At 55.8% G+C, this 26974-nt stretch overlaps 2 protein-coding genes across 2 annotated transcripts; one reads left to right on the top strand and one right to left on the bottom strand.

Moving 5' to 3' along the window:
• Nucleotides 1–970: 970 nt before the first annotated feature.
• Nucleotides 971–10731, bottom strand: VOLCADRAFT_95430 (uncharacterized protein; the record flags this gene model as incomplete). The annotated part of the gene is made up of 12 exons (XM_002954539.1): nucleotides 971–988; nucleotides 1156–1348; nucleotides 2182–2310; nucleotides 3113–3291; nucleotides 4268–4458; nucleotides 5140–5272; nucleotides 5754–5891; nucleotides 6251–6334; nucleotides 6706–6783; nucleotides 7896–8018; nucleotides 9904–9943; nucleotides 10646–10731. 12 exons carry the CDS (start codon nucleotides 10729–10731, stop codon nucleotides 971–973), a joined length of 1392 nt encoding a protein of 463 aa, XP_002954585.1.
• A 2182-nt stretch (nucleotides 10732–12913) lies between these two features.
• Nucleotides 12914–18497, top strand: VOLCADRAFT_95429 (uncharacterized protein; the record flags this gene model as incomplete). Its single annotated transcript, XM_002954604.1, has 5 exons — nucleotides 12914–12996; nucleotides 14371–14660; nucleotides 15351–15584; nucleotides 15769–16838; nucleotides 17013–18497. 5 exons carry the CDS (start codon nucleotides 12914–12916, stop codon nucleotides 18495–18497), a joined length of 3162 nt encoding a protein of 1053 aa, XP_002954650.1.
• Nucleotides 18498–26974: the final 8477 nt, after the last annotated feature.

Raw genomic sequence — 26974 nt, 5'->3', positions numbered from 1 at the left:
CAACCTATCGCGATGTCAGCTAGCCGTTTGGGGCGCTATACTCCCACAGCAGCTACCAATGCAAGGGAATGTTTTCTTAGTTTCGTCCCTCTCCCCCTTGCTTTTATACTTCCTCCAGTTCGTGGTGGTGCTTCATTCGTCCTGCTCTAACATGAACGAATTGAAAAAGAGATGCGATCACATTTGGTCACAAGAAGAATGTGGTGTCACCGTGGTGAGGCGGGCCCCATACACAAACACACACAGGCACACCTTTTCCAGGTTTCGCCACGGCAATAAAAGCGGGCCAGCACCCTGACTAATGCCACTAATACCACAACGCAGTTTGATAGATGGCGAGTTAGCATTAGGGGATGTAAGTTGAACCCGGCCCCTAAAGCCAAAATGCACACAACCGGGAGTGCACAGCCAGCGAGGAAAAGCGCCTGCAAAAAACATGCATTGGTGTACGTGGAAATATGTGCAGTGTATGACGGGGCTGCCCTCCTCCCCCCCTCCCCATGTCTCTCCTCCCTTCTCTCCCTCCCTCACACATACACACACACACGCACAAACAAATACATACGCACATACATACATACGAACATACATACATACGTACATACATACACGCATACATGCTCCTGCTTGGCTATGAATCCGATCTGGGCGTGGACATGATACGACGAGTAGCGGGATGTGCAGCACTGTACGAGTCTGTAACGCCGGTCGTCCAGGTTTACCCAAAAAGCCATGCAGGCAGTCAGCAGCCGTCAGCCGGCCAGAAGTCAGTCATTAAATAACAGGTAGGGTAGCAAGTAAAACAAAGTCAGAGAGAGGAGTCCCCCGTTAGTGCATGCTACCAGCGCCAGCGCTGCAGCCCGAGCTGCCGTCAGTGCCGTCAGCGAGGTGGAGAGTTTCGCTCCTCCGCATCTCCGTGGTTTCGGAGAGGTCCGACCAGGAGAAAATCCAAGCAGCCCTCGAAAACATCTTACATTGAAATGCAGCCCTGCGTTAGTTAGTTAGGGATGAAGGGATCGGGGCGCTCGCTGACGACGGGATCAGCATCAACATAAGCATCAACATAAGCATGCATCAGAACCCACGCACACATGCAACCCCCCACACCCACATACACACCCCAACACATCCCAACACCCACCCACCCACACCCACCTGTTCCATGGGACATTGCTCCAGACTGTCCGACCCCAGCGGCTGCAACTTCTGCATGTTGAGCTCACGAACCCGCATAGCCAGCGCCTGCAGCGCGGGGCCCTCCGCCGCGGCGTCCCCTGCTTCCGCGGCGGGCTGCACGTGACGGGCTTCCACAAGTCGTGCCGCCAGCTTGGCCACATCAGGAGAGCACCTGGTGCAGTTCAACGTGGTGGTAGTGGGATGACGCGTAAGGGGTTGGGACGGGGAGATCAGCGATACTGGGGAGTGGGTCCAGAGGAATGGATGAGAGGTGGTGTTGGCTTGGAGGTCCACGTAGGATGCGGACTGGGATGTGCAGGTTGTGTGGGGTATGAGATAGTGTGGCTGGTAGGGTGGGTGGGTGGGACCGGACACTGCAAATGGGAGACCTGAAACCGCGGAAACCGCGGTCGATCATGTTTGGCAAGGTTTACCTCACGGGTAAACCGCACCCCACCGGAGGTCCCTAATTTGGCAGACCAATACTAAACTAGGAAAGAGCGCTACCACGACTGCGGTTCAGCCGTCACAAACAAACTAGGGGTCCCAGCGCCTGGCACTTGCCACGTGTCTGGTTAGGACCACCACCACCACCACCACCCTCACTACCACCCTCACCACCACCCTCACCACCATCACCACCACCATCACCACCACCATCACCACCACCACCATCACCACCACCATCACCACCACCATCACCACCACCATAACCACCATAACCACCACCATCACCACCACCATAACCACCACCATAACCACCACCCCCACCATCACCACCCCCACCCCCACCATCACCACCCCCACCCCCACCATCACCACCCCCACCCCCACCATCACCACCCCCACCCCCACCATCACCACCCCCACCCCCACCCCCACCATCATCATCACCACCCCCACCATCATCATCACCACCCCCACCCCCACCCCCACCATCACCACCCCCACCCCCACCCCCACCATCATCATCACCACCCCCACCCTATCGCGACAGACGCGCACCTGGTGGTGTCGCTGTTGAGGGCGGGGCCCACCTCGGGCATCGGCTCCTGCAGCAGACCCGCGTCGTGCGCCCCCACCCGCCACCCGGACTTCCATAACCGCAGACACAAGTCCAAGCGGAGGTAGCTGCTGCAGGGCTCCGAGCCCTGGAGGGGCGGAAAAGGGTGGGAGGGGGTCCCGGGGTGTAGGCGGTCGCGAGGCCGAAGGGGTTAACGAAGGAGTGACGCGGCCAACTGTGTCTGTGTCTCCCGGGGTGCGTGTGTGTCTCTTCTCTCTCTCTCTCTCTCTCTCTCTCTCTCTCTCTCCGATTTGCAAACACGAACTAACCGACTGGATACGCACCCACTACGCTTTTTTGAGCTTCGTTTCCATCCACCCCCCACGTCCGCACTCCCCCCCCCCCACACACACACACCTGGGGAAGGTCCTCGTCAAAGCCGCCCACCTCATCCAGTGCGCTCCGCCTAGCCAGTGTTCAGGCAACAGCAGCAACAACAACAATAGCAGCAACAGGTGTGGCAGCAGCAGTAGCAGTAGCAGGGGAGGTGAGGGGAAGGAAGGGAAAATGGAAAGGGGGAGAAGAGAAAAAGGAGGAGAAGATAAAAAGAGGAGAAGGAGCAGAAATGGCTCCACAGCTACCTTGCAGCTGGCTGAACTGATGCAAAACAAAACAGCTCCAGATGTACAATCTGTTAGCTCCTTTTGCCGAGCACTTAAGCACATAAAAAGACAGGGCAGAGAGATGACACGAACAAAACAGGAGGAAAGGAACCCGGCTGGCGGAAAGCGGCCCCCCACGCGCGTTGCCTTTTCTTTCCTTTCCCCCGACCCCCCTGGCGGCCCGAAACCTCGTCCAGCCGTTTACCCCTGTTTCCTGTTAGCCGCGTGCCTAGGAGGCCTCGCTGATGAGATGATGGAGATGATGAGTTACCTGAACGACATGGGCATGTAGTCGCCGTACATGGCATACTGGAAGGGAATCGACGTCATTGCCTCGCGGAAGAACATGTTGTTCTTGAACGGCCCCTCCCCCTCGGGACTGGGACCCAGCAGTCGAGGCCGGCCCGACGGGTACGCGAAGGCGAAGCGCCCGTGAGTCATGGCGCCCAACTAGGGTTCGTTGGGAGGGGGAACGGGGGGAGGGGGGAAAGGGAGGAAAGGCGAACCACGAACGAGTAAAGCTGCTGGAAAAGGGGGGAGGGAACCCTCCTCAACTTCCTCCTCACCCAGACCCAGACCCTGTCATGTCATGCGTCATGTCATGCGTCATGTCATGTTGCCACCGTATGATTTGCGTGAAGTAAGGGGTATGCAAAGCTTTTCACCCTTGGCCACAAGCCCGGGGGGGTCCCTACTACCCTCCCCGATGCGGTGTCTCGGGGCCGCACACTCACATCCCCCTGCTAAACACCAGGGCGTGCCGCGACTTCGGCCAAGTCCGCGATCAGCGACTGTTTCGGGTGCGATAAATCAGCACCCAACACCAACACCAACACCAGCAGTAGCACCAACACCAACACCAGCAGTAGCACCAACACCAACACCAGCAGTAGCACCAACACCAACACCAGCAGTAGCACCAACACCAACACCAGCAGTAGCACCAGCAGTAGCATCCTGTGTGGAATCTGGCGTCCCCCCCGATCTACCGGATCTACTGCGGCGTCAATTCCACTCTCCTGGTCTCTCACTCACTCCACTCTCAGACCCCCCCGCGTGGCACCCTCTACACTACTTACCTACCTGCCTATTATGATAATAGGGCTTCGGGTGTGACTGAATCACATCGCATCGTGGACTAATGCTGCTAAAACACCTATATGCCGAATTGCCCCTCAATTCTTAAGGCTTTCATTACAATTTATCGGTATTTTATTTTTATCTGTAAAAGTTTTGATCATCTTTAGTCGCCACCCTCGTGTAGTAACACAGGTAGGGACGGTCCCTATCTATTACGACACCAGGTTGGGGACTATAGGCGATCAAAAGTTTGGGTAGTACATAAATTTGGGTAGTACATCCCCCCACCTCAGCCAGCCGAGGTCGCCAAGTCCCCACCCCTCCTCCTCCTCCTCCTCCTCCTCACCGCCGGAATGCGGTGGTACAGCGTCACAATGCGCTGCAGCCAGCTGCAATCCAAGAAGCCCGTCAGCAGGTCATCCACGTTGGACCGGTCGCCTCTCAGTGCCACCAGCACTGACCCACGGGCCACTGACACGAGTCGGTTGAGCGCGTGAGCCTCACGATCCAGCGTGTCCAAAATAGGCACCACGAAACCTGATGCGGTCGCACGCACGCACGCATGTGTATGTGTATGTATGTATGTATGTGTGTGAGTGAGTGAGTGAGTGAGAGAGAGAGAGAGAGACTGTGTGTGTGTGGGAGAGAGAGAGTGAGAGTATGTTTGTGTGTGTGTGTGAGAGAGAGAGAGTGAGAGTGTGTGTGTGTGAGTGAGTGAGTGAGTGACAGACACTCTGTGTATGTATCGTGTGCGCGGATGGACCGGTGGTGGTGAATCATGGCATGCACTGATGCGGCCTTGGAGGCGCCATGGCGTCAGCAAGTGCCGTGTGCCCCAGAGCACGGACCGACAACTGCTGGAAAGCAGTCCAGAGCCATGAAGATGCAACAACTGCCCTGATGCGCTCTGAGGGGTCAAGAGTTGTCGTTGCGGGGGGGACTCCTTTCTCAAGCTCGGCCCCAATAACCAAGTAGTACCACACCGTGCCGCACAGCTGATTCGACTTCTGCCCGCAACTGAATTAACCCTTCATTATGGGTTGCTCGCACATTGTGGCCGCCAATGCGCCCACCGCACAACTCCCATGCAGTTACCCTTCTTCCCCCCCACCCCATACACATACACACCCTAACGCCGACGCGGACCTTCCACCCGGCCATTCCCCCAGCCGCCCGCCCTCCCAGACACACACACACACACACGCACCCCCGCCCCACCATCCGACTGCCAGGACTGCCAGGCCCACGTGGTCGCCTGCAGGGGGACTGAGGGGCCGCTGAGCATCACCACCAGCTCCAGGGGCGCCACCGAGGCGCACTGCTGAGCCCTGGAGATGAAGGCTGCCACAACCTGAGAAACACACATACATACATACATACATACATACATACATGACGAAACCCCATACCACATAGCAGCGAAGTCAAGTAACAGATCCAACAGATCCAACAGGGCACACAGTCATAGTTCCTTTTACAGTATAGCAGTCATAATTAATACAACAGTCGTACACTCCGAGAGAAGAAGGGAAGCGGCGCAGGGAGGTTATTCGTTCGCGGGTGTAAAAAGGTGGGTTTCGGAGGACGACTGTGGAACAAAGTAAAGGCAGCGGGGGACAGCAGCGCGACACCAAAGCCCCCATTTCCCACCCCCTCGCGCGAGATGCTTCTCTACCCCAAGGCAGTTGATCCAGTATATATTTCCAGCACCACCATACTCGGTAGCTTTTCCGTATGCATTCCTTCATGTACTGCGACATATTACCGTACAAAACCGCGCCGTACATCACGGTACATTGCCACACGATACGCCACAGTCTTCTAACCCTCACCTCGGGTCCTTTCCCCGTTGGTGGTTCCGGAGTACCCTCCGTGCTGGGGGGGGGCCAATCCGCCGGGTTGGCCACATCCCCCCGCAGCCTCAGCAGCAGCGACACAGCCGGCTGGTCAGGGAACTGGGAGGGGTAAATCTGTATGTATGTACGCGTGTGTGGGGGAGAGGGGGCCCAGAGGGGGAAACCGGGAGGAGAGGCGGGAGGGGATCGTGGTGAAGACTGGTGGTGAAGACTGGTGGCAAGGACTGGTGGCAAGGACTGGTGCAGAGGGGTAGTGTCGGTTCTCGGGTGGGGTGATGGGTGATGATGTTTTAGGGTTTTAGGTAAGCATCCGAAAGGAGCTGCAGCGACCCGTGGGTCACAGCACGCAAGAGGGGGGTCTGAGTGGGCAGAGGCCCACTGGTGGCGAAGGGAAGCGGGCTGATGGAAAGGGGGGCACCCACACGGCCGACCCCCTCTCCGGACCCTACCACCCACCCTCCCCCTTCGCTCACCTTTTTCATGATGCACGGCGACAGGTCATCTATTTGCGTTTTGGCGGGCAAGCTGCCAGCACCCTCCAGCTGCTGCAGCTGGGCCTGTACATATGTATGTATGTGTCCGAAGGGGAGGGAAGGGGTAGGAGACGGAATGATAACCACGGAATGGCCAAAAAGGTTTCCAGTCGTCGAAAGGGAGGGACGGAGGGATGCATTGCCTCACGAAGCCGTATTGCCAGCAGCATGACAAGCCGTATCGCCAGCAACGACCAAATACACAAACTTGGAACATGCATACACAGGACAAACATACAGGCACACGTGTGGGGTGTACAATCAGGCCGGTCGGCCTCCCACAGATAGACACAAGTAACAGATCGGATCCCTCTCCATAACCGCACAAAAATAAAACGGACATACGAACAGACCGACAGACGAACAGACATACAGACAGACATTTCGGTCCCCACCTGAATTCTTTTCTCCATGGTGTTGAGGACACCCCGGGCATCCTCGAGTGTCGCCGTCAGGTTCTGGAGGTCATTACCCTGCAGGACCGCCACCACCACGAGCAGCATCACCACCACCGCCACCAGCAGCAGCAGTACCAGCAGCAACAGCGAGGCGGGGTGGGGCCCGGAATATATAGGGGGGCCAGCAAAGTCAAAAGGGAACAATTCCCCGTGGGTCGAGAGAAAGAGCATGTGTGTGTGCGTGTAAAAAGGAGAAAAGGAAAACAAACCAAAGGAAGGGGACGAGGACGGGGACGGGGAGAGGCGGAAAGGGAATCGAACCAATACAAACATAGGTTGCAGATCTGCGAGGCAGACAATCTTGGGTGAAAGATACGAGACAAAGACAGAGAGAGAAAAAGAGACAGAGAAAGCGTTAGCAGTTTTTGTTATGGCCCTCATAGCCTGTCAAAAAAAGTCATTAATTATGTGAATCTGATTTTCCCCAATGACTAGATTCAGCTCTAAATACTTCTCTAGATTTTTGGTAAGGGGTTAAGGCGAACCACTGGCGAATGAAGCATAGAGAGAGGGAGGGGGGAGAAGGTTTGCACGGTGTGATCCCCTCAGGTTCGTCACTGTCCCTGTATCCATACACGATCGAACCTAGGGCGAAAGACAGCCCTAGGGCGGGAGGGAAGCATTGTCACAAAGCAAAAGGTCGCAGCTGCCAAAGTCCAGGAGGATGGGGAACGGCAGGGGGATCCAGGGCAACAGGCTAGGAGACACAAGTTCACGTGTCCAAACTAGGCGTCCAACTGCGAGCGGACGCAGGAAAGGCGGGGCTTGTGAGGGGAGGGGGGTACTGCCGGATGACCCAGACAAGGAAGGATATGACCCAGATGGAAGCGGTGCAGAAGTGGTCTATTTGAAATTGAGAATTTTGGCGGGAAAAGCGGGGGGAAGTCATAAAACAATGGGGCAGAGGAGAATGGGATCTCCCCAAAGGTGTGGGAGGAAGAGCCCTTTAGCGTGCAAGGCAACTGGAAGCTACGCGCGTGCCAGCACGGTGTGGCAACGCGGTGGCGTGGAGGGCAAAGGAGCGCTCGTATCCCCAGAGCGCGGACCCGTGTTGCACGTCCTGTCCCTTGTGCTGGCCGGCCGGAGAAACATGCACGTGCATCTTTACAGAGATAGCGTAGACTTACGACGATGTACGTCAAGTTCCAGGCCCGACGCTGGTCCTCGTTGTTCATCCAGTCTGGGAATCCCTGGACAAAAGCCTCCTTGTTGCGGTTGGCACGCACGAAGCGTGCATACGCCGCATGATACTGTTGGTAGGATTCCCGAAGCTGATGCTGGTCGTTGCTTGAAAGGCGCTCAAGATAGGGTTTACAGAATGCGAATGGGACAGGCTGATTATCTACGTGTCCATGGTGACGCTCTTGCTGACCACGCGCACAGGAGAACGATGTCACAATGAGAAGTTTGAAAGCAACAGCCACCAAAGGAACCCCCATTTGCGTAGGGCCTCTCTTCAGCCTTTGATCTCTTTGGAAAACGCCAGAGGCCAATCCTGGGAAAGAACTTTGGGAAAGAATATAGGATTCGCCGTTTTCAGCGTGCTATAACAATAAATGCCCCCTAGAAAAACTAAGCTAAGCTTCACGAATTATACTGTAAATGAATTTTTTGTAAAAGTAAAAACGCAATGATCATGTTTCTGCCAGGCCTAACTACCTATATTAATAAGATCATCACAGAGACATGGTTTGGAGTGCGAAACGTTACGGCCCATGTATCAATTCATCTACCCGGTAAAGGGGCGGCAGCATGCAACCCCCAAAGAGCGCAGCAAAGTACAACATGCAATTACACCTTATTCATCCAGCAACCTACACCTTAGTATCTACAGATTTGACACGGTATATTTGTTATGCCTTAGGAAGTAGCGTTATTCTCAAACAGCTCGGGAGGAAGATTTCCATCTGGGTCATGTCGCGCTGTGATTTCAGAATCCAGCCTCTCATGCGGAAGAGGTTCTAATTAGGTGTGCGTAACAAACTACGCGTGAAGGAACAAGGACATCAGCGGTAGCATCTGGGCTCTGGGGCGTCCCCATGTGTCGGCCGAGTCCTTCTCGTGCTTATTGCTCAGTCCTGCCGTTTTGGCTGGCCCACGCTGAAACCGCCATGCCCCAACGTTTGCATCAAGTGCTTATGCGTTTCCGGTTAGGCTGTTGGGAGTTAGAGATTAACTGAAGTAATGGCTGTGAGCGCACAGCGTGCACCTGCAGGCTTTGTGACTGCGGGGCGGTTGAAGACGAAATGCATGTTTTTGTGGACATTCGCACGATTATGACCGACGCCCCACCCCTGGCACTAGCGGAAGCCTGGGAGACCCGGCACGTTGCTCTAAGGCGCTTCGTGCTCAAGCGGACGAGGGAGGACGGTGATGGTCCACCGCGTAACCGCGCCAAAAACGATTTACCGTCCATGGGCCCCCCGGCCTTTACGGACATCCCCGCACAAATGCTTGTGCGGAACTTGTAGACTTGTGTACTTGTAAACTTGTTGCGTTGCAGTAGCTAAGTCACCAGCCGATAGTTTGGCTGAGTAGTAACAAACCGCTTGCGAAACCCCCTCCCACACCAACCAATTGTGAAAGTTGCATTACTGGCCCATAGTAATGACAGTTACCTGTGTTGCACCGTTAACAAGTTACAAGTTACAAGTTCCGCACACAAGTGCGGGTGTGTCCGTAAAAGCGGGGGGGGCCATGGACGTTGTATTGGTATTGATGCGGGTACGCGGGAGGTCATCTTCATTCTCCCTCGTCCGCCTCAGGGCGAAGCGCCTCAGCGCGACGTGCCTGGCCTCCCAAATTTCCGAGAGGTACCTGGCCAATGCCAGGGGTGGCGCCTCAGTCATAATGGTGCGCATGCTGCGCCCCGTAAGGACTAGGTCACCATCATAATTAGCCCGTATGCCCATGTAAGCGGGACATTCTTCGAAAACATGCAACTCATCTTCAACCGCTCCACAGTCACAAAGCCTGCAGGTACGCGCGGTGCGCTCACGCCCATTAGGTCTATTAACCTCTAACTCCCAGCAGCCTAATCGAAAACGCATGAGCACATGATGAAGTCGCTGGGGCATGGTCCCTTTAGTGTGCTCCAACCAATCGAGACGCGCACCCCTAGACGGGGCAGCTCACATCCAGTTCATATAGCGACACGCCTTGGCTCCGGTAATTCCTATGGGGAAGACGCGGGGGTCACCCAAGGTATTCGGGCACTCCCACCGTGCATCAAGCCGCTTGGCAAATACCTTAAGAATGCTCTCAACTGGCAATTTAAAAGTGGCGTAGTACGCTATAAGATCATTACCGCGCGTATTAGTGGAGGGTTCCGCTCCTAAGCTAGTAAGAAAGGCTAGTACCTTGCTTGCCCAACACTCAGTGACGCCCCCAAGTGCCAACTCCAGGTCAGCGACAAATGCCCGGTGACACAGGGTTCCCGGCCTCTTAACCACAGAGTTCCAAAACCTAAGTACAAGATTGGTCCAATGGAACTGGAGTGGCCTCTGTGACAGCTCGCGATATAGGGAAACCATAGTCGGGCTCCTCGCCCCAACTACGGTTCGCATGTATGCACGCTGTTCCTGGACCATGGGATTAGTCATAGCACCTTCAAAATTCACATTTATGAAGTCAGGTCCCCATAGCGCTCCATAGGAAAACACCGGTACTACCAGTGTATTTGTAGAGAGACATACATAGCTTGGGGGTGGTAATTTTCTTATCTCGACACAGGGTGCTAAGCCCAAACGTGGCCCGCCTCCCTGCTGTGAGTAGTTGCTTGGTACATGCTGAGAACTGCACTCCTGGGCCATAGTGCAACCCGAGATACCGTGCCGTCTCGTTGCCGGTCAGCACTCGCAACCCCGCCCCACCTAACCGGTACTCAGCTTCCATAAGCCGCTTCCGCTCACGCGTAGCACCCCCAAAAATGAGGACCTCGCACTTGGCGGCATTCGCGGCCATACCCGTCGCTTTGCAGTAGGCTTCGAGTAGCCCCAGAAGGCATTCTGCTCTATCGTGCCCTGTCGCTACCAGTGACACATCGTCAACGAACGGCTAGGGAGGCATACACGGCAATTAGCATCATGAGCATCAATATAATGAGCGAATACTTCTATGAAGAGTCCAAAAAGGGTTACGCTAAGGGGGCACCCTTGCTTAACACCACGCCCCACCGTGAATTCAGGTCCCAACTTATTTCCTAACTTGACCCGAAACTTCACGTCAGCATAGCTAGCCTTTAAAGAATCGAGGATGCGCCCGTGTAGCCCGTACGACATTAGGAAATCCCAAAGTGTCTCATGGTCAACGGAGCCGAACGCCTTACTAAAGTCAATTTGCATGATAATAAGCGGCCTGGCTCCGGCCACAGTGTGCTTCGAGATAAGATGCCTTAATGTAAACAAGTTATGCTCGGTGCCAAAACCATGCCTACATCCAGCCTGGCTAGCAGCACGTAGCCTATTGCCCTCACAGTAATTATTTAATCGCCTCCCTATGATATTGGCGTAAAGTTTGCACAGGGGACCCCTAACTGCGATTCCCCGGTAATTGTCACAGCATGACACGTCCCCTTTTTTGAATACGGGGGACAGGGTGCTAGTCGTGAATTCCCTCGGGTATTCAGCTCCGTATATGCGGTTGAATAGCACCGTTAAGTAAGGCGCCAATACAACACGGGCTGCTGCCCTTCAGTTTCCCTGGTAGCGTACTTATAATACTCGGCCGGGGTTCCCTCCAGGCCCGCGGACTTATTGTTGCGCATAGCCTTAAGGCCACTAGCAATTTCATCCTCCGTAAAATCCTTGTTAAGCCAAGCAGCTAATTCCCGTCGGTGCGTCACCTGGTCCTCGTCCAGCCATTTAAACTGAATACCCTCATTGCGGCATTGCCTCGTCTCTCCCGTACCATTAAGCACCTTGGAAAAATGCTCGGTAAAAGCATTAATATCTGAGTTAACGAATCCTACAACCTCAAGCGCCCCGACAAGGGCCGAAGAGCCACATATGCGACCCGCCCGAGGCCAGCAGCGACAAAAACAGGGACCGCTGCATTGTGGCAACCCCCGGGATTGCCCTGGGTGGGTGGGGGTGCGACGAGGCACAGACGATTGACGAGAAAAGCAACATAGACTCCAAGATTAGACCAATTAATATAGGACAGTAAGATTCTGACCCGTGGGTGGGTGGGTGGGGGGAAACTGGAGGACACTGTCCCAACAGTGGGACACACCTCACCTTAACTTGGTAATAATCAAAACAATGGGGGTTAGAAAACCATTGCACCCGCACGACCCCGGTAGAAGCTTGGCGACCCCTGCCGTACTGTGGTCCTGCACATGCATGCATGCATGCGCCCTGATGGTCCTTCGCAGTATCTCGCGTATGTATGTCTACACTCGTACTTCGCTTAGAGAAGTCGAAGCTTGCACCTTGACAGCTGGCTGGCGTACGGCAACGGCTTTGGAATTTAGGCATCCGCGTTAGAGCAAATACGCGGGATGTGGCCATGCAATGCTGATGATGATGAGCGCGGCCTGGATTGAGAGCGGCATTGAGGGCATATCCGCCGTAGAAGTCGATATACCACGAAATACATTTTGGAGCGGATAATGACCTTCATATGTGGTAAATCTGTTTGTCTTGGGTAAACTCGCGGTGTCTCTTTCGGATGTAGAGGATAGGTCGCGTTAGCACCTTGCAAGGTTGGGTCCCATCTTGGGCACCAGTTGGGCAACTTTTGCACTCCTAATAACGATTTCAGTCCCTGGTAAAGCCTTAATCTTTCCCAGGCAAAGTTTGACAATTTTGTTTCTTATTTCTGGTTTCCTCGTTCGTTTGACAGGATAACGTAGTTCATATGCTTTCGGGTCCTTTTGGGACCGTACAATCTCATAAAGCTTGGATGCATCCATCCTTCCAAGGGCCGCCTTGGCATTTAGAAAGTCTTAGCATATAAACTGATGGCAGTCATTGCGCATGTATCAAGCTGAACACTCAACGCGGCAAGTTTCCTATACCGTACCGGACCGTAACGGACTGACGCCCGCCGACGCAGCTGCGTGGGATACAAACCTCTTACCTTGTATCTGCAAGGATACGATGCCGGCTTAATTTGCAGACTCAACAAGTTTAAATTTTGTAGAATGGTCCTTCAGTGGCGGTTACCTGACCTGTTGCGGGCTGGTGGAATCCGTATGGACATAGCCGGTGCAACCGTGGGCGCACGGTGCGACAAGGAGTGTAGCAGTCAGGGTTGGGGGAATGCGGCATGTTGTCGATCGGCCTCTTTGCGGGACGATAAGCTGTGGAATGAGGCGTTGCTGCCATGGCGCGGAAACGCTATGCGATGTCTGCTCACAGCTGTGAGCAAGGCCGCAACGCGGCGGATGTCCGGCCGGACATCCGCGGGTGATGGAGTCCCACGCTTGCATATGCACCGCGTTTGATAAAAGTGGGAATTCAGGCGAAACGTCAATATTCTTATAGAATTAAAGCCCATATGCACGCCTTAACATTGAATCGCGCGAGTTTGTGGCCGGGCTTTGTGGACGAATCGAAGAGTCTCATGGGTTCGTCCATAAATTTTAATTACTTTTCTTGTCTTGCGTGCCTCTCCATATGCCATGTGCATCATACTATGTGTGCCGCGATTATGAATTCGTGAGTTTATCCCCACCCAGGAGTTGGCCGTAGTCGAAACCGCCTCGATCCGCGATAGCACCAGGAGTTTGTTACTCTCGAGACGCTGTATGTCCAGATTATAATCGATTTAGAACTGATGATGCCAGAATAACATAGAGCGAGCATCGAGTCAAGGACGGTTCATCCGGGGGCGGGGTAAACACCCGACAAGTAAGGAAATTTTGCCTTGTAATTTCAGGTCTTATGAATTTATGTGTGATCTAATTTTTAAGCTCGATTTTGAACAGAAATGCCAAGCCGGGAGGTTGCACAACAGCATATGCTCTACGTCAGTTGTACTGTCTAGCTAGGTGCTTAAATGGCCACGCTACAGCTATTACTATTTCAATCAAAAATACATGCTGGCTTCAAGATCTATTTTCGACTTAACTGAGGCATTTCTGTGCGTTATTGTGGAAGCTGCCTCCGGTTACTGGCAATTTAACACATTCCTGTGCGTGTGCTTCGTAGTCGTCTATTTAATAACATTGTAGCTGCTTGTTTCATTCCTATAAGCCTTACACGAGGAGGACAGTGCGGGGTTCGTCGGCTTCGATGGGGCTTTCAGCAGGCCGCCGCCTCTTTAGCATTGTATTTTATTGCTTGGATGTCCTTGTGTACCGTAACACAAACTGAGTACTCTGCCTCTGCATCGGCGGATAGCTCGCGACTACATGCGCACGTCTACCAGTGAAATAACGTCTTTGTCGCAGCACAGCCCTGAACACCCTGCCTCTAAGCAACAACTCGGTACTTCGGCAGCTTTGACGTCCAAAGATAACATGCCTCCCGGCTCGGGCCCAGGGCCTGAAGCAAGGGCGACCGCAATTTCACTGTCTCATTCAGCAGCCAGCGAAGTTGACAACGACCCGTTCGCATTCCATGTAATGCCAAACCGGTGGCTGGACGGCTCCCGCAGCCAGCTGGGCATCGTTCACCATAGCGATTACAAGCAACACGACCTGTTGCAGGGTGACAATCTTCCCTACGGACTCGGCAATTTAAGCCATGGCTACTCACATGACATGGCGCGCGTGCTCATGGCGGGGGGCCTTCCTGCTGCTACAGCCGTAGGAGCAGCGGTCATCAGCCACCAGCCGACTCCATTGCTAACTTCGGGCGGCGCCTTTGTTGCTACCCGGGTACCATCACAACCGCAGCTGCCGACGGCTTCCTACTATACTAATCCAGCCCCAGCCAACAGATCAGGTGCGGAGCAAAGCTGATGGGGACTCGGGGGGCCGTCTGTGTGTCTGTATGTGTGTATGAATGTTTATTTTTTACACATCTGATTGGCCGTCTATGGCCGGGGGACGCTACCCGGACCCCCCCCAATGGATGAGAAACCGCCGAAGCTGTCAATATGATAAGGCGATTTCTGTTTTCCTTACTAGTCAAAGTCAAATCCGGACTAGCATTCGTCATCATCGCATGGCGGAGTTCCCGGTTCAAATTCTCTCGTCAGCAATAATGTATGCAAACTTGTAAAGATCTAAGGAGATCTTGCGATAGACATCTCGCAACCCATGGAGCCGCAATTTTCTCGGCCTGTGTGCGCCCTTCTACGGTTTGCCTCATACGCCCTCTCCCTCCGTCTTGCCTGCCGCCTGCCTGCCTCTTCCTCCTTTCCTCCCTCCCTCCCTTCTCTCCTCCATACGCGCGTCTTTACTCAAGAGTTGAAATCTTGGATTTTTCCCGTATAGCCAGTGCTCGTTTTCGCCCGCTCGTCTTTCAAGGTCTCTATGTCCATAAGTCCCCTCCCCTCTCCTCTCTTCTCCTCTCCTTTCCTCAAGCTTATCTCTCATCAAGGGGTTCCTCTTCTCGCAGGTCGCTCACGAGTTTGGTCAAGACATGTGTCGTGGGGCAACATGTCAATCACCGACTCCGATGCTGACTCAGATCCGTTCGCCAACTACGTGCCGGAGTCCGATAATCTGTTGCTGGAGCCATTCCTGGGAGGCGGCAGCTTTGTGGTTCCGGAGCTGGTTCCCGCACCGCCGATGGAAACTACTGGAGTGACGCCGGCAGCAGCGGTGGCAGAAGCGGCAGAGTTCGCGGTTGTCCCGTCCGGTCCATCAAAACGTGACTTGTTAAAGACTCTTGAGGAAATTGCGCAGGAGATTGCTGCCCAAGGTGAGCGGAATGCGGCTTATGGAGTGCAGCATGGGAGAGGGTGTTCGTGGGACGTGAGGCGAGAAAGTTAAACTGCGAGTGAAGGGAAAACTTAATTGCCCAAATCAGATAATGTAACAGTTATGAAAATATTTTTTGTTACTGATTTTTATTTCTAATTTTAAAATGGTCCTGCAACCCGCAGAGGTTCCGGATTTGCCGCCGGAAGTTGGTCTCGTAGCTGAAACAGAAGATGAAACGGCGGAAGTGGCGGCCGAGGATCCGGATCCTACAGCGGGTTCGGAGCAGGGCAGCAGTGTTAAGGGATCCGATGCCGACGGCAACGCCAGGGGTGATACGGAATCAGAATCTACGGGTACGACTGGTCCTGACGCCTGCGGCAAGCAGACGCCGTCGCCGTCGCCAGCGGCCTCTGACGCAGAGCTGCTCGCAAACGCTACGGCCGCGGCTGGCGGCGCGCCGGCGGCCGACGGCGCGAAGCGGCGCACGACCGTGTTCGAAATTCCTATTGTGAGCTCGTTGCGCGGCCTGCCATCCGGACCTGGCGTGGTGGAAGTTAAGTGCGTTGTGTCGCCGTCGTACGACAACGGCGATGCGTTGCCCGACGATGACGTGGCATTGGTGCATGCGGCGGTACTGGCTGTTATGGCGGTGATAGAAGCGGACATGAAAAACGAGGAACAGTCGCCGCCGCCGCCGCTGCCGACGGCGACGGTGACGGCGGTAGAGGCAGAGGATGGGGTTGCGACGACGGGTTCAGCCGGCGAGGACGCGGCACCACCGTCGGATGTCAACGCAGATGATGCAGCATCAGGCGGTACGGCAGCATTAAACATTGGCAAGGGCGACGTCACTGCCGCCTCCGCCGGGGCCGGCCGGCGCCGGGACGTTTCCTCTATTGATGGTGACAACCGCCGTACCGCCGTAAGGTCCGCATCCTCCTTGTCCTCCTCTGCGCCGCCGCGGCCGCCACGGCGCACAGACTCGACATCAGCTGCATCGGCGTCAGCGTCGGTGCCGCTTGGCGGATCAGCCTGCACGGCAGTGAAGGCGCTGCGGCGTGTTGAAACTCCGGTGCAGCTGGAGGTGGCGGCGGCGGCGGCGGCTGACGACGACGGGCGGGTGGCGGGAGCTGCCGCCGGAACAGGAGGATCCTTGGAGGAGCCAATGTCGATGTTGGCGTCATGCGCGGCAGATTTGTTGCCCGAAAAGCTCTCGTCTTCCTCGCAGGGCTGTGGCGGCTCCAAAAACGCAGTCAGCCCTTCACCTGCCAGACGTAGCAGCAATAGCAATAGCAACAGCAACAGCAATAGTAACAACAGTAACAAGCTCAGCCGCGGCAAATCAGCTGCTCAGTCCAGCCGACAACCACCCCCATTGGGGTCGCCATGCAGTACGGCAGGTTCCGGCGTCGCGTCCCCGCTCCAGAGCCAAGACCAGAACCGCCAACGGACGGCGGCGGCGGCGGCGGAGGTGGCGCGCCTGAACAGGCTACGGCGTCAGGGGGCCGGAGGCGGAGGTGTACAGCTGCGCAACGGTGACGGTGGCGGCGACTCGACGACGGCGGCTGCACTGCCGCCGGGCGGGGGGAACTCAAAGGCCCTGAAAACCCGCCAGCAACAACGGCTGCCGTTTTTTTCGCCGACTGGCAGCGGCGGCGATGGCGGCGGAGACGACGGCGACAGCGACAGCCAGACTGCTTGGCTGGCCTGCCCGGACAGCTGGCTGCAGCACCTGTCGACGCGGCCGTCGGCGCCGATGTTACGTCCTGAAGCCCCGCCGTACAGCGGCGGCGGTGGCGCCGCCGCCGCTGGCCACACACAGCGGCGGCGCGCCTCAGCTCACGACGCGATATGCAGCGGTGAGACTCTGCGCGTGAATTCCTCACCGCAAATTGGGATGATGGCGACGAAAGAAGTCAGCAGCGCGAGCTTTCCTCGTCCAAATCAACAACAGCCTCCGGAGGTGTACGGCAGCCCCGGGCCAGCCTGGCGGCAGCGGCAGGCCGCCAAAAACCTCCCTGGCAGGCCTTCGCGCAGCGACCTTCTCGAAAGGTATGCGGCACGACAGGCACCCGCCAGCGGCGCCGAGATTGCCTTGGCTTCGGGGCAGCTGCACGTCAGCAACCATGTACGGAAAGCCTGGGCCTCGGAAAGGCCGGATTCTGGCGTGGCGCAAAAGCAAATGCGGCAGCAAGCGGCGGCGGTGACGGTGGCGACGGCGGTGACGGCAGCCGGCGCTGCGCGACCGCGGCCCGCATCTGCGCATCGGCCGCCGGGCCCTCGTGACCTAACCACTACGGGGGGTCCTTGGGCGACGCCTGCCGACCGCGGCGGCGGCCACAACGGCTACCTGGAACAGCGCCGGGTGGAAAAGGCCCACCGGGCATGGCTGGCGGAGCTGCAGAGCAATCCATCAGGGGTCGTTATCAATGGCGGCGGCTGTACGACAGCTGCGGCTGGGCAACCTGCATCAGTGACGGCGCCGGCGGCCGAGCAACGCAGGTCTGCTGCCGGCGGCGGCCGCGAATACGGCAATAATCCCGTACAAGAGCGGGTCGCTGCTGTGGAACGATGGTTGCAGTCGGGGAGTAGGGACGCCACCACGAGGGACAGCGGAGGCCGGGGCCCGCAGCAGCTGAGTTGCGGCCCGTACGACAGTCCTGCTCATGGCGGCCCCGCCGCCGGCTTGCGCTCCCTGTGGGTTGGTGACCGCGGCGGTAAACGGGCGGATTATGAAGCAGCGCATCGTAGTACAGAGCCAACGGCCGCTACCGGCGGCCAACGAAACATTCCCAGACAGCAGCAGCAGCGAGGCGTCGCAACGGCGGCGGCGGCGGCGGCGGCGGCAAAGGGTGGCGTGGGGCCGGCGGTGCCGTGGGCGCCGCTGAGGAGGATGTCGTCCGTTTCGTAAATAACCCTCTATCCCACCACCATCGCCAACACACACCACCACACATGTACATACGTACATACATACGTGTGAACTGTGTATGATACCGAAAAAACTTCTTGAATTTTGCCATGACTGCATGTTGGGTATTATGGACATGACACACTGCTGGACGCAAGTCCCGCGCACCCCCCACCTCCCCCCTCCACCTCCCTCGTCAACCTCCCCCCTCCACCTCCCTCCTAGCCACGAGAAGCTCTTCTGGTGGCGGTTCGTGGTTGTGGTGCGGCATTTCCGGACCTTTTGTGGTTTGTTTGTGTAGCTTATTTATGTGTTGTGTGCCGTACTGTACGACATGCCACACCTACAGCTGAATTGTAGTGCGGACCTAAGTGGGCAGTTTGTGCCCAGCAGCAGCTCGCCTCACAGGGGACCCTCCTCCTCGTCCTTCTCTTGCTCCCCTACCTCTTGAGTGTCATATACCAAGTTTTAGATTCCAGATCCCGAATTCAAAATCCTAAATTCCAAATTCCAGATCCAGAGCTGTTCACAGCTCTCCTTATGGGTCTCGGTGACACGTCATCGTCAGGCTGCGTGACGTGATGTAACGTAACGTGATGTCGTATGTCATATCACGTCACTCACGTCATGTGATGTCTGCAGGTGTGTATGTATGTATGTATGTGTGTATGTATGTCTATGTGTATGTATGGTAATTATGTATGTATGACTGTGTGCCGTACTTTCAGTGGCCGTTCGCATCTACTGCTACTGCCGTTGCTTAATCGTGCTCAGTAGGCCTTGGGGCTTTGCCAGGGGCTTAAGTTCGGCGCCGGTATCCACAGCACTTGCCTGCGGCAGGTGCGACTGCTGCGCTGCTCTCACATCAGTTGCTGTTGCTTCCGTCTGTGAACCTGTGAAGATGTGCAAGTTGTACTGCCAGGAGTTGTGCGAGTACGTTGCCATCATTACATTGCCTCCAATCTGTCAATCTAGCCATATAAAGTCCTTTTTGGCCTTTATATCCTCTCCAATTGCAAGGAGGTGGTTAGGTACGGTTCTCATGGTGCATGTATTACTTGTTGATTGAGATGATAGCCATATGGGCGTCTTAGGATAACCCTGTGCGTGCTGGTCTCCGTTCTTGCGGATGGAAGGTCGGGTTGTCGTGCGTTTTGCCGTACGTTTTCGCTTGTATTATGTGTGTCCCGGAACGAGCTGAGGGGAAGGGAAGGGCGGAGGGAAACAGTTTTTGTGTTCCGGGGTTTTGGAAACGCCAGTCAGCCAGACATACATACATGCATGCGAGTATGCATGCGCGTATGCACGTTTGTATAAAACCTGTAAACATCTGTAGGGTTTTAGGAAGACAAAACCCCCTGCCCCCCTGCTTCTCCACCCCGCTCGTACATCCGTACATTCGACCTGTGACCGTGCAATCGGGAGTCTCGTACTGTTATTGTATGTTCGTTAGCTATCAGATCGGTGTGCCTATCGACCGTTGCTGGGCAGATTTCTACATCGGTAAATCGGTAAATTCTTGTTCCTGCTAATCCAATTAAAACCTAATGCATATCGGCCGCGGTTTAAAAAAGGTGTATGACCTGCCGTACTTATTTCCCTAGCTGATCAAGACAACTCGGTTTACGATAGTGTACGACATACAGGACTATCCATAGATCCTCTTCCCGCGTTCCGTGACGTGTCGTACAGCATCGTGCATTTTTGCCGTACATCGTTTTGTGAAGGGTTCGGTATCCTCAATGATTTCCTCGAGGCTGCGTGCCCGTGCTTATTTAAGTCTCTCGCTCTGAGGTTGTGCATGTATGATATATGTGTGCGTGTATATATGTATGTAGAACGGTAAAGTATGTAGGACGGTATTTTCCGCCACTGGAACGCGGCGCACACGTCATCAAACAGAGCTGCCGATGGCGGCGGCGGCGGTGTTGATTACGCCCTAATTTCTTGTCCTGTTGCTTGTGGCCTTGGTTCGTGCTTTTGCTGCCTCTGCGCAAGGTTGGTAACAAACAACCCTTTGGGGCGCGCGGGTGGCATTATTCTGCTTGTGCGGTACTATACTAGTATTATTAACAACACCAGTAGCAGCTGGCAGCTGGTTGCTTCATATCGCTCACGAAGAAATGTTGCTCATGTGCGCCGTAGCACACGTGTATATGTCACTTATTTTTGTGTGTGTACTGTACGACAGGTACGACAGTCCTACGTGGCGTGTGCTCTGTCCTGACCTGCTCTCTGTAGACTCAGGTGTTGTGTGTGAATCTGTTTTTTTGTAGGTGTTTATGTGGGCGACGCGTGTGGATGTGAGCCTTTGAACTAAGCGTATATGTTATATCTAAAACGCGGGATAGTTTCTATCTGAGCCGACCTGCACACCATTCCGCTCTGCGCTCAGCGCGCTGGCACCACCTACAAGGTCCGGATTAGGTGGGGTAGTAGGGTAAGGGTTAGGAGGTAGGGTAGGTCGCCCACGTAGTTGGAGCTTCATATACGTACTGCGACGTTTGTGATCGTACATGTCAGGTGTTCACTGCTGGTGCCACAGTGAGGCACACCATTTTCCATTAGGGATGTGCCCTTGGGCCCCCACCATCTTTACGTGCTGCTGCACGTTTTCTTTCCCCCACGCAGTTCAAGAAGTCGTACAATACAAGATCTCGTATTCATAACCACATCATGTCTTACATGCATGTATGCGTGCACGCGGCTACAAACTCGTCAATCATTGCACAAGTAAACATATGTGTTGCCATGCGTTGCAACACTTCGGCAGGACGTCAACCTTCTAGTGAATTTGCGGGACGTGGACTGCAGCGGTGCTTAGCTGTTCTACGCTAAGCTCTCTGCTTCGTTGTCGGAAAGTCTGGGGGAATGTTGTGATGGCGTCGGCCGGCTGGCATTTGGGGAGCAATGCAATCGATTGCGGCTGCAGCTACACGTCCGCCACACAGCGGCCGCACGCGCGCCGCCCGAATGGCGAAGGATTTGCAGTAGGTACTGCGTAGCGTAATTTACCTTTACCTTAACGATAGTAGTTACCTTTTAGCGCTTTTTGCGGAGCTTTCAGATAGCGCGTGTTGACCGATGCTTTCTGCTCTGCATTTGCGTTAAGGTAGGAAGGGCGGGGCGCCATGGTAGAGGTTTAGTTTTGGGGTAGTGCTTCCTAATTTCGTGAAGATTTTCTAGTCTAGGAATCTTCCTGGAGTCTTGGCGCATGGAGGTGCACGACGGTTGCTTGGTGCGTGGTCTATCAATTAGGGTGGGAATATCCGAGGCCAGGCTTGGATTCCACACGGAGGTTTTTACTCGGAGCTTTTTAGGATGCTTGTTGGCTACGGCATATGGCATGTGCTACGGCCATCCGCAGCATCCAGTCGTTGGTTCCTGCTAGTCGTGACTTCAGGATCGTCCGATCAGATCTGGATGGAATGGTGTGTCATCGTCATGGTTTGGGGAATGTGCGCTCATTCGCCCAAAAGGATGGACAGCTCTCGATAGAAGCGCACCAGCTGCTGTCCGGCAGCTGGATCAATGACGGACCTTGCAACTCGCAATCAGTCCGCGATCCATGATGAATCACATGCTACATCTCAATCAAACAGCGACCCATGAACGGACTGTAACCCAGATGCACGTGCGCTGAACCAGCAGGAATCAACGAGCTAAATCCACTCGGAGCTGATCTCTTTTTGTAAAAATATAAAGAATTTCTCAGTAATCAATTTCACAATAATAAAGCTGTGTGAAAATCACATGAAAACCGTAAAGCGAATTGCACCTTGAGAAAAAGAGTGGCACGGCCAACGGCCTGCACCTACCATGCCCGGAGCCCATGTATGCACTAGAATATCATAAGAAAATAACTAAGGTATTGATATTTTAAAATTGTGACATCTATGATGAGCAACATACTGGGCGCAACTGACACTCTGGGAAAAGCCATCGTCCATAAATGGTTCAGGATCCATATTATGGGGTTTCCTATCCGTGAAATGGGGTTTCCTATCCGTGAAATGGGTTCCCTATCCGTGAAATGGGTTCCCTATCCGTAAAATGCACTTCTGGCGGGATATGGATTGCCCGAACTGCACTTGTTTTTGGTGTCTATTTTCACAGGTACATACTTCTATATTGACACTTCTTGCTTGTAATGCAGCAGCACGTCAGGAGTGCCATCCTCAGTCTGTCTTCCATAAAGCGTTGCTCGTCTTCCATACGGTACTTTGTTTCCATAGTGTCCCACTCGCCTTCCATAAAATGCATTTTACCGGGCCAGGGAATTAATTAATAGAGGAACACGTTTTTGTAAGGACATGCTTCGGAATTGACAGTGCTTGCTATTATTGCATCAGGGAGCTCTGGCCGCGGCAGCAGTGTCATCCTCTGGCCGCGCCAGCGTCGTCCTTTATTCCTTATGCCCAGTTAACCCAGCTTAATTGCATTATAATGCAAGCTGTTTGGCAAGTTGGGCATTACGCCCAGTGCGTAACTGTCGGACAAACCGTTTCTCAACGGCCCGTGTCCTCAGGGGCATCATTAACTGTGTGCAAGAATCTGATAAGCTGAGCTTGGCTTTTGATGTTCAGCACAAGCTTAGCATGAAAATGGGTCTCGCACCGCCATAAGGCCCTTCCTGTTGTTGCCTCTCTTCTCCATGATTTGTAACAGGAAATGGCATAAGAAAGGCATTTGTGTCTCCATCAACAATTATTCCCATCGTTGCACGCATGTCCGACAGCTGCAGTGGTACCTTGCAATTGCCGTATCGTGCTTAGCAAACGATCCAGAAAGTGTCAGTGCCATAAGAAATGTATATCAAAGAAGATTGTACATGATCATTTACGATCCGCTGTGGCCACGGTACTTGCTGACTCGACGTGCAAATTCCGCGGAATTTCGGCCGTATCATAATTCCATGCCTCTAAGCCAACTTTGAAGTGACCGCCGCTACATCCGAAATCTATCCCTTGTGTTTGCACTCTACAAGCAAGCCCTCGCTTTGCCATGTCATTCGTTCCTTCCCAGGTGTCAAGTCCTTGCTTGGATTGGATTGAACTTATCCAGATGTTTTCAATAGGTTGTATGTCATTCAAATATTTGCCAACGTTAATTCGAGGCGCTTACTGGTTTAGACGTGGAATCGAGTGTTGGAACAGCTGGCCGCGAAGAAAAGGAAGACATGTACACGTGAATATGCATTACAGCTTCGAGCTCGATTCAAACAGCTGTTGCAGGTCGGGGAGGGCGTCCTGGTCTCACGGTTCCGTCGTACAACGGACATGTCGGTTAGAAACCCAAAGTCTGTCCTAGCTAAATGTACTGCTCCTCTCACCGTGAGAGCTATGCCGCCACCGATATCCATGTCCTGATGCTCAGCGTTGCAAATGCGCATTTGCCAATGTGCTCATTATTGGAGTAACTCACCCTGACACCACTTGTGGCCGTGGGCCACAAGAGCGCCAGTGGTGAACCTCGCAGAGATGCCCGCAGTCAGCGGTTCTGCTTTCATCGCCTGCTACAGACTGTGGCCGAGCTCACGGCCACAAGGGAGGGATGTATGTGGGATAAGGGGAGGAAAAGGGGGTTGTGAATGGGGATTTGTGCATGCCAAGTTTTCATGCACCACATGGGTTCCTTAGGGGCTTGGCATGGATTGGCTCTCACAGACGCAATGCACCGTGGTGCTTGTATTCCTTTCAATAGGAGAGAGAGGGAGCGAGGTGGGAGGCGGGGGGTGGAAGGGCCACAGGCGGCAGGGGATAGAGATGGCAGAGGCTTAGGCGGCAGGGGATAGAGGTGGCTGGCGAGGAGGCGACAGGCGAGGAGGCGGCAGGGGATAGAGGCGGCAGGGAATAGTGGCGGCACGGGCAGAGGTGGAGGGGGCAGGGGCGGAGGCGGCTGTGGAGGAGGGGGCAGGGGTTTAGAGGGCAGGGGTGGAGGCGGCAGGGGATCGAGGCGGCACGGGCAGAGGCGGCAGGGGATAGAGTGAAGGCGGCAGGGTGGAGGCGGCTGTGGAGGAGGGGGCAGAGGTAGAGGGGGCAGGGTCGGCGGCGGCAGGGGCTGAAGCGGCATGAAGGAGTTGGCAGGGGATAGAGGCGGGAGGGGTTTAAAGGGCATGGGTGGAGGCGGCTGGGGATCAAGGAGGCAAGGGCAGAGGGGGCAGGGGATAGATGCGGAAGGGGCGTAGGCGGCAGGAGGAGGCGGCGGGGGAGAAAGCAGTAGGGGATAGAGGCGGCAAGGGCAGAGGTGGAGGGGGGCAGGGGCGGAAACGGCTGGGGAGGAGGGGGCAGGGAATAGAGGCGGCAGCGGTTTAGAGGGCAGGGGTGAAGGCGGCAGGGGATCGAGGCTGCAAAGGCAGAGGCGGAAGGGAATAGAGGTGAAGGCGGCAGGGGCGGAGGCGGCTGGGGAGGAGGGGGCAGGGGTAAAGGCGGCAGGGGATCGAGGCGGCAAGGGCAGAGGCGGCAGTGGATAGAGGTGAACGCGGCAGGGGCGGACGCGCCTGTGGAGGAGGGGGCGGGGGTTAGAGGCGGCAAGGGCAGAGGTGGAGGGGGCAGGGGCGGAGGCGGCTGTGGAGGAGGGGGCAGGGAATAGATGCGGCAGGGGTTTCGAGGGCAAGGGTAAAGGCGGCAGGGGATCGAGGCGGCAAAGGAAGAGGCGGCAGGTGATAGAGGTGAAGGCGGCAGGGGCGGAGGCGGCTGGGGAGGAGGGGGCAGGGAATAGATGCGGCAGGGGTTTCGAGGGCAAGGGTAAAGGCGGCAGGGGATCGAGGCGGCAAAGGAAGAGGCGGCAGGTGATAGAGGTGAAGGCGGCAGGGGCGGAGGCGGCTGGGGAGGAGGGGGCAGGGAATAGATGCGGCAGGGGTTTCGAGGGCAAGGGTAAAGGCGGCAGGGGATCGAGGCGGCAAAGGAAGAGGCGGCAGGGCAGAGGTGAAGGCGGCAGGGCCGGAGGCGGCTGTGGAGGAGGGGGCAGGGAATAGATGCGGCAGGTGTTTCGAAGTCAAGGGTAAAGGCGGCAGGGGATGGAGGCGGCAAGGGCAGAGGTGGCAGGGGATAGAGGTGAACGCGGTAGGGGCGGCGCCGACTGGGGAGGAGGGGGCAGGGAATAGATGCGGCAGGGGTTTCGAAGGCAGGGGTAAAGGCGGCAGGGGATGGAGGCGGCAAGGGCAGAGGTGGCAGGGGATAGAGGTGAACGCGGTAGGGGCGGCGGCGACTGGGGAGGAGGGGGCAGGGAATAGATGCGGCAGGGGTTTCGAAGGCAGGGGTAAAGGCGGCAGGGGATGGAGGCGGCAAGGGCAGAGGCGGCAGGGGATAGAGGTGAACGCGGTAGGGGCGGCGGCGACTGGGGAGGAGGGGGCAGGGAATAGATGCGGCAGGGGTTTCGAAGGCAGGGGTAAAGGCGGCAGGGGATGGAGGCGGCAAGGGCAGAGGCGGCAGGGGATAGAGGTGAACGCGGTAGGGGCGGCGGCGGCTGGGGAGGAGGGGGCAGGGAATAGATGCGGCAGGGGTTTAGATGGCATGGGTAAAGCCGGCAGGGGATCAAGGCGGCAAGGGAAGAGGCGGCAGGGATGGAGGTGAAAGCGGCAGTGTGGAGGCGGCTGTGGAGGAGGGGGCAGAGGTAAAGGGGGCAGGGTCGGTGGCGGCAGGGGCTTAAGCAGCAGGATAGGAGTTGGCAGGGGATAGAGGCGGGAGGGGTTTAAAGGGCATGGGTGGAGGCGGCTGGGATCGAGGAGGCAAGGGCAGAGGAGGCAGGGGATAGATGCGGAAGGGGCATAGGCAGCAGGGGAGGAGGCAGCGGGGGAGAAAGCAGTAGGGGATAGAGGCGGCAAGGGCAGAGGTGGAGGGGGCAGGGGATAGAGGCGGAAGGGGTACAGGCGGCACCGGGGGAAACGGTAGGGAATATTGGTGACAAGAGCACACGAGGCCTGGCATAGGATTGACAGAGTTTGCAGGGGTGAAGGCAGTAGGGGCGGAGGCGGCAGGGTTTGTGGCGGCAACGAGGTGGCAGGGAAGTACGTGGTATGGGGTAGACGCGGCAAGGGTAGAGGCGGCAGGGGAGTTTTCAGGGGGGGAGTAGGCAGAGGATAGAGTTTGCAGGGGTGAAGGCAGTAGGGGCGGAGGCGGCAGGGTTTGTGGCGGCGAGGAGGTGGCAGGGAAGGTACATGGTATGGGGTAAAGGCGGCAAGGGCAGAGGCTGCAGGGGAGTTTTCAGGGGGGGAATAGGCAGAGGATAGAGGATGCAGGGGTGGAGGCTGCAGGGGTGGCGGTGGCAGGGGTTTATGCAGCTGGGGAGGAGTTGGGAGAGGGGAGGAGGCGGCGGCGTGGGAGAAGGCAGTAGGGGATAGAGGCGGCATGACGGGAGAGGCGGCGGGGCATTGAAGCGGCCGGGGATTGAGGCGGCCATGGATTGAGGCAGCCGGAGTTAGTGGCGGCATCGAATAGTGGCGGCGGGGAATAGTGATGAAAACCTTGGACATACAT

This window comes from Volvox carteri (genome assembly GCF_000143455.1).
Source record: "Volvox carteri f. nagariensis unplaced genomic scaffold VOLCAscaffold_44, whole genome shotgun sequence".
Classification (NCBI taxonomy): Eukaryota; Viridiplantae; Chlorophyta; class Chlorophyceae; order Chlamydomonadales; family Volvocaceae; genus Volvox; species Volvox carteri.
The sequence above is the reverse complement of the archived record's forward strand: the minus strand, read 5'-3'. Positions and strand labels throughout refer to the sequence as shown.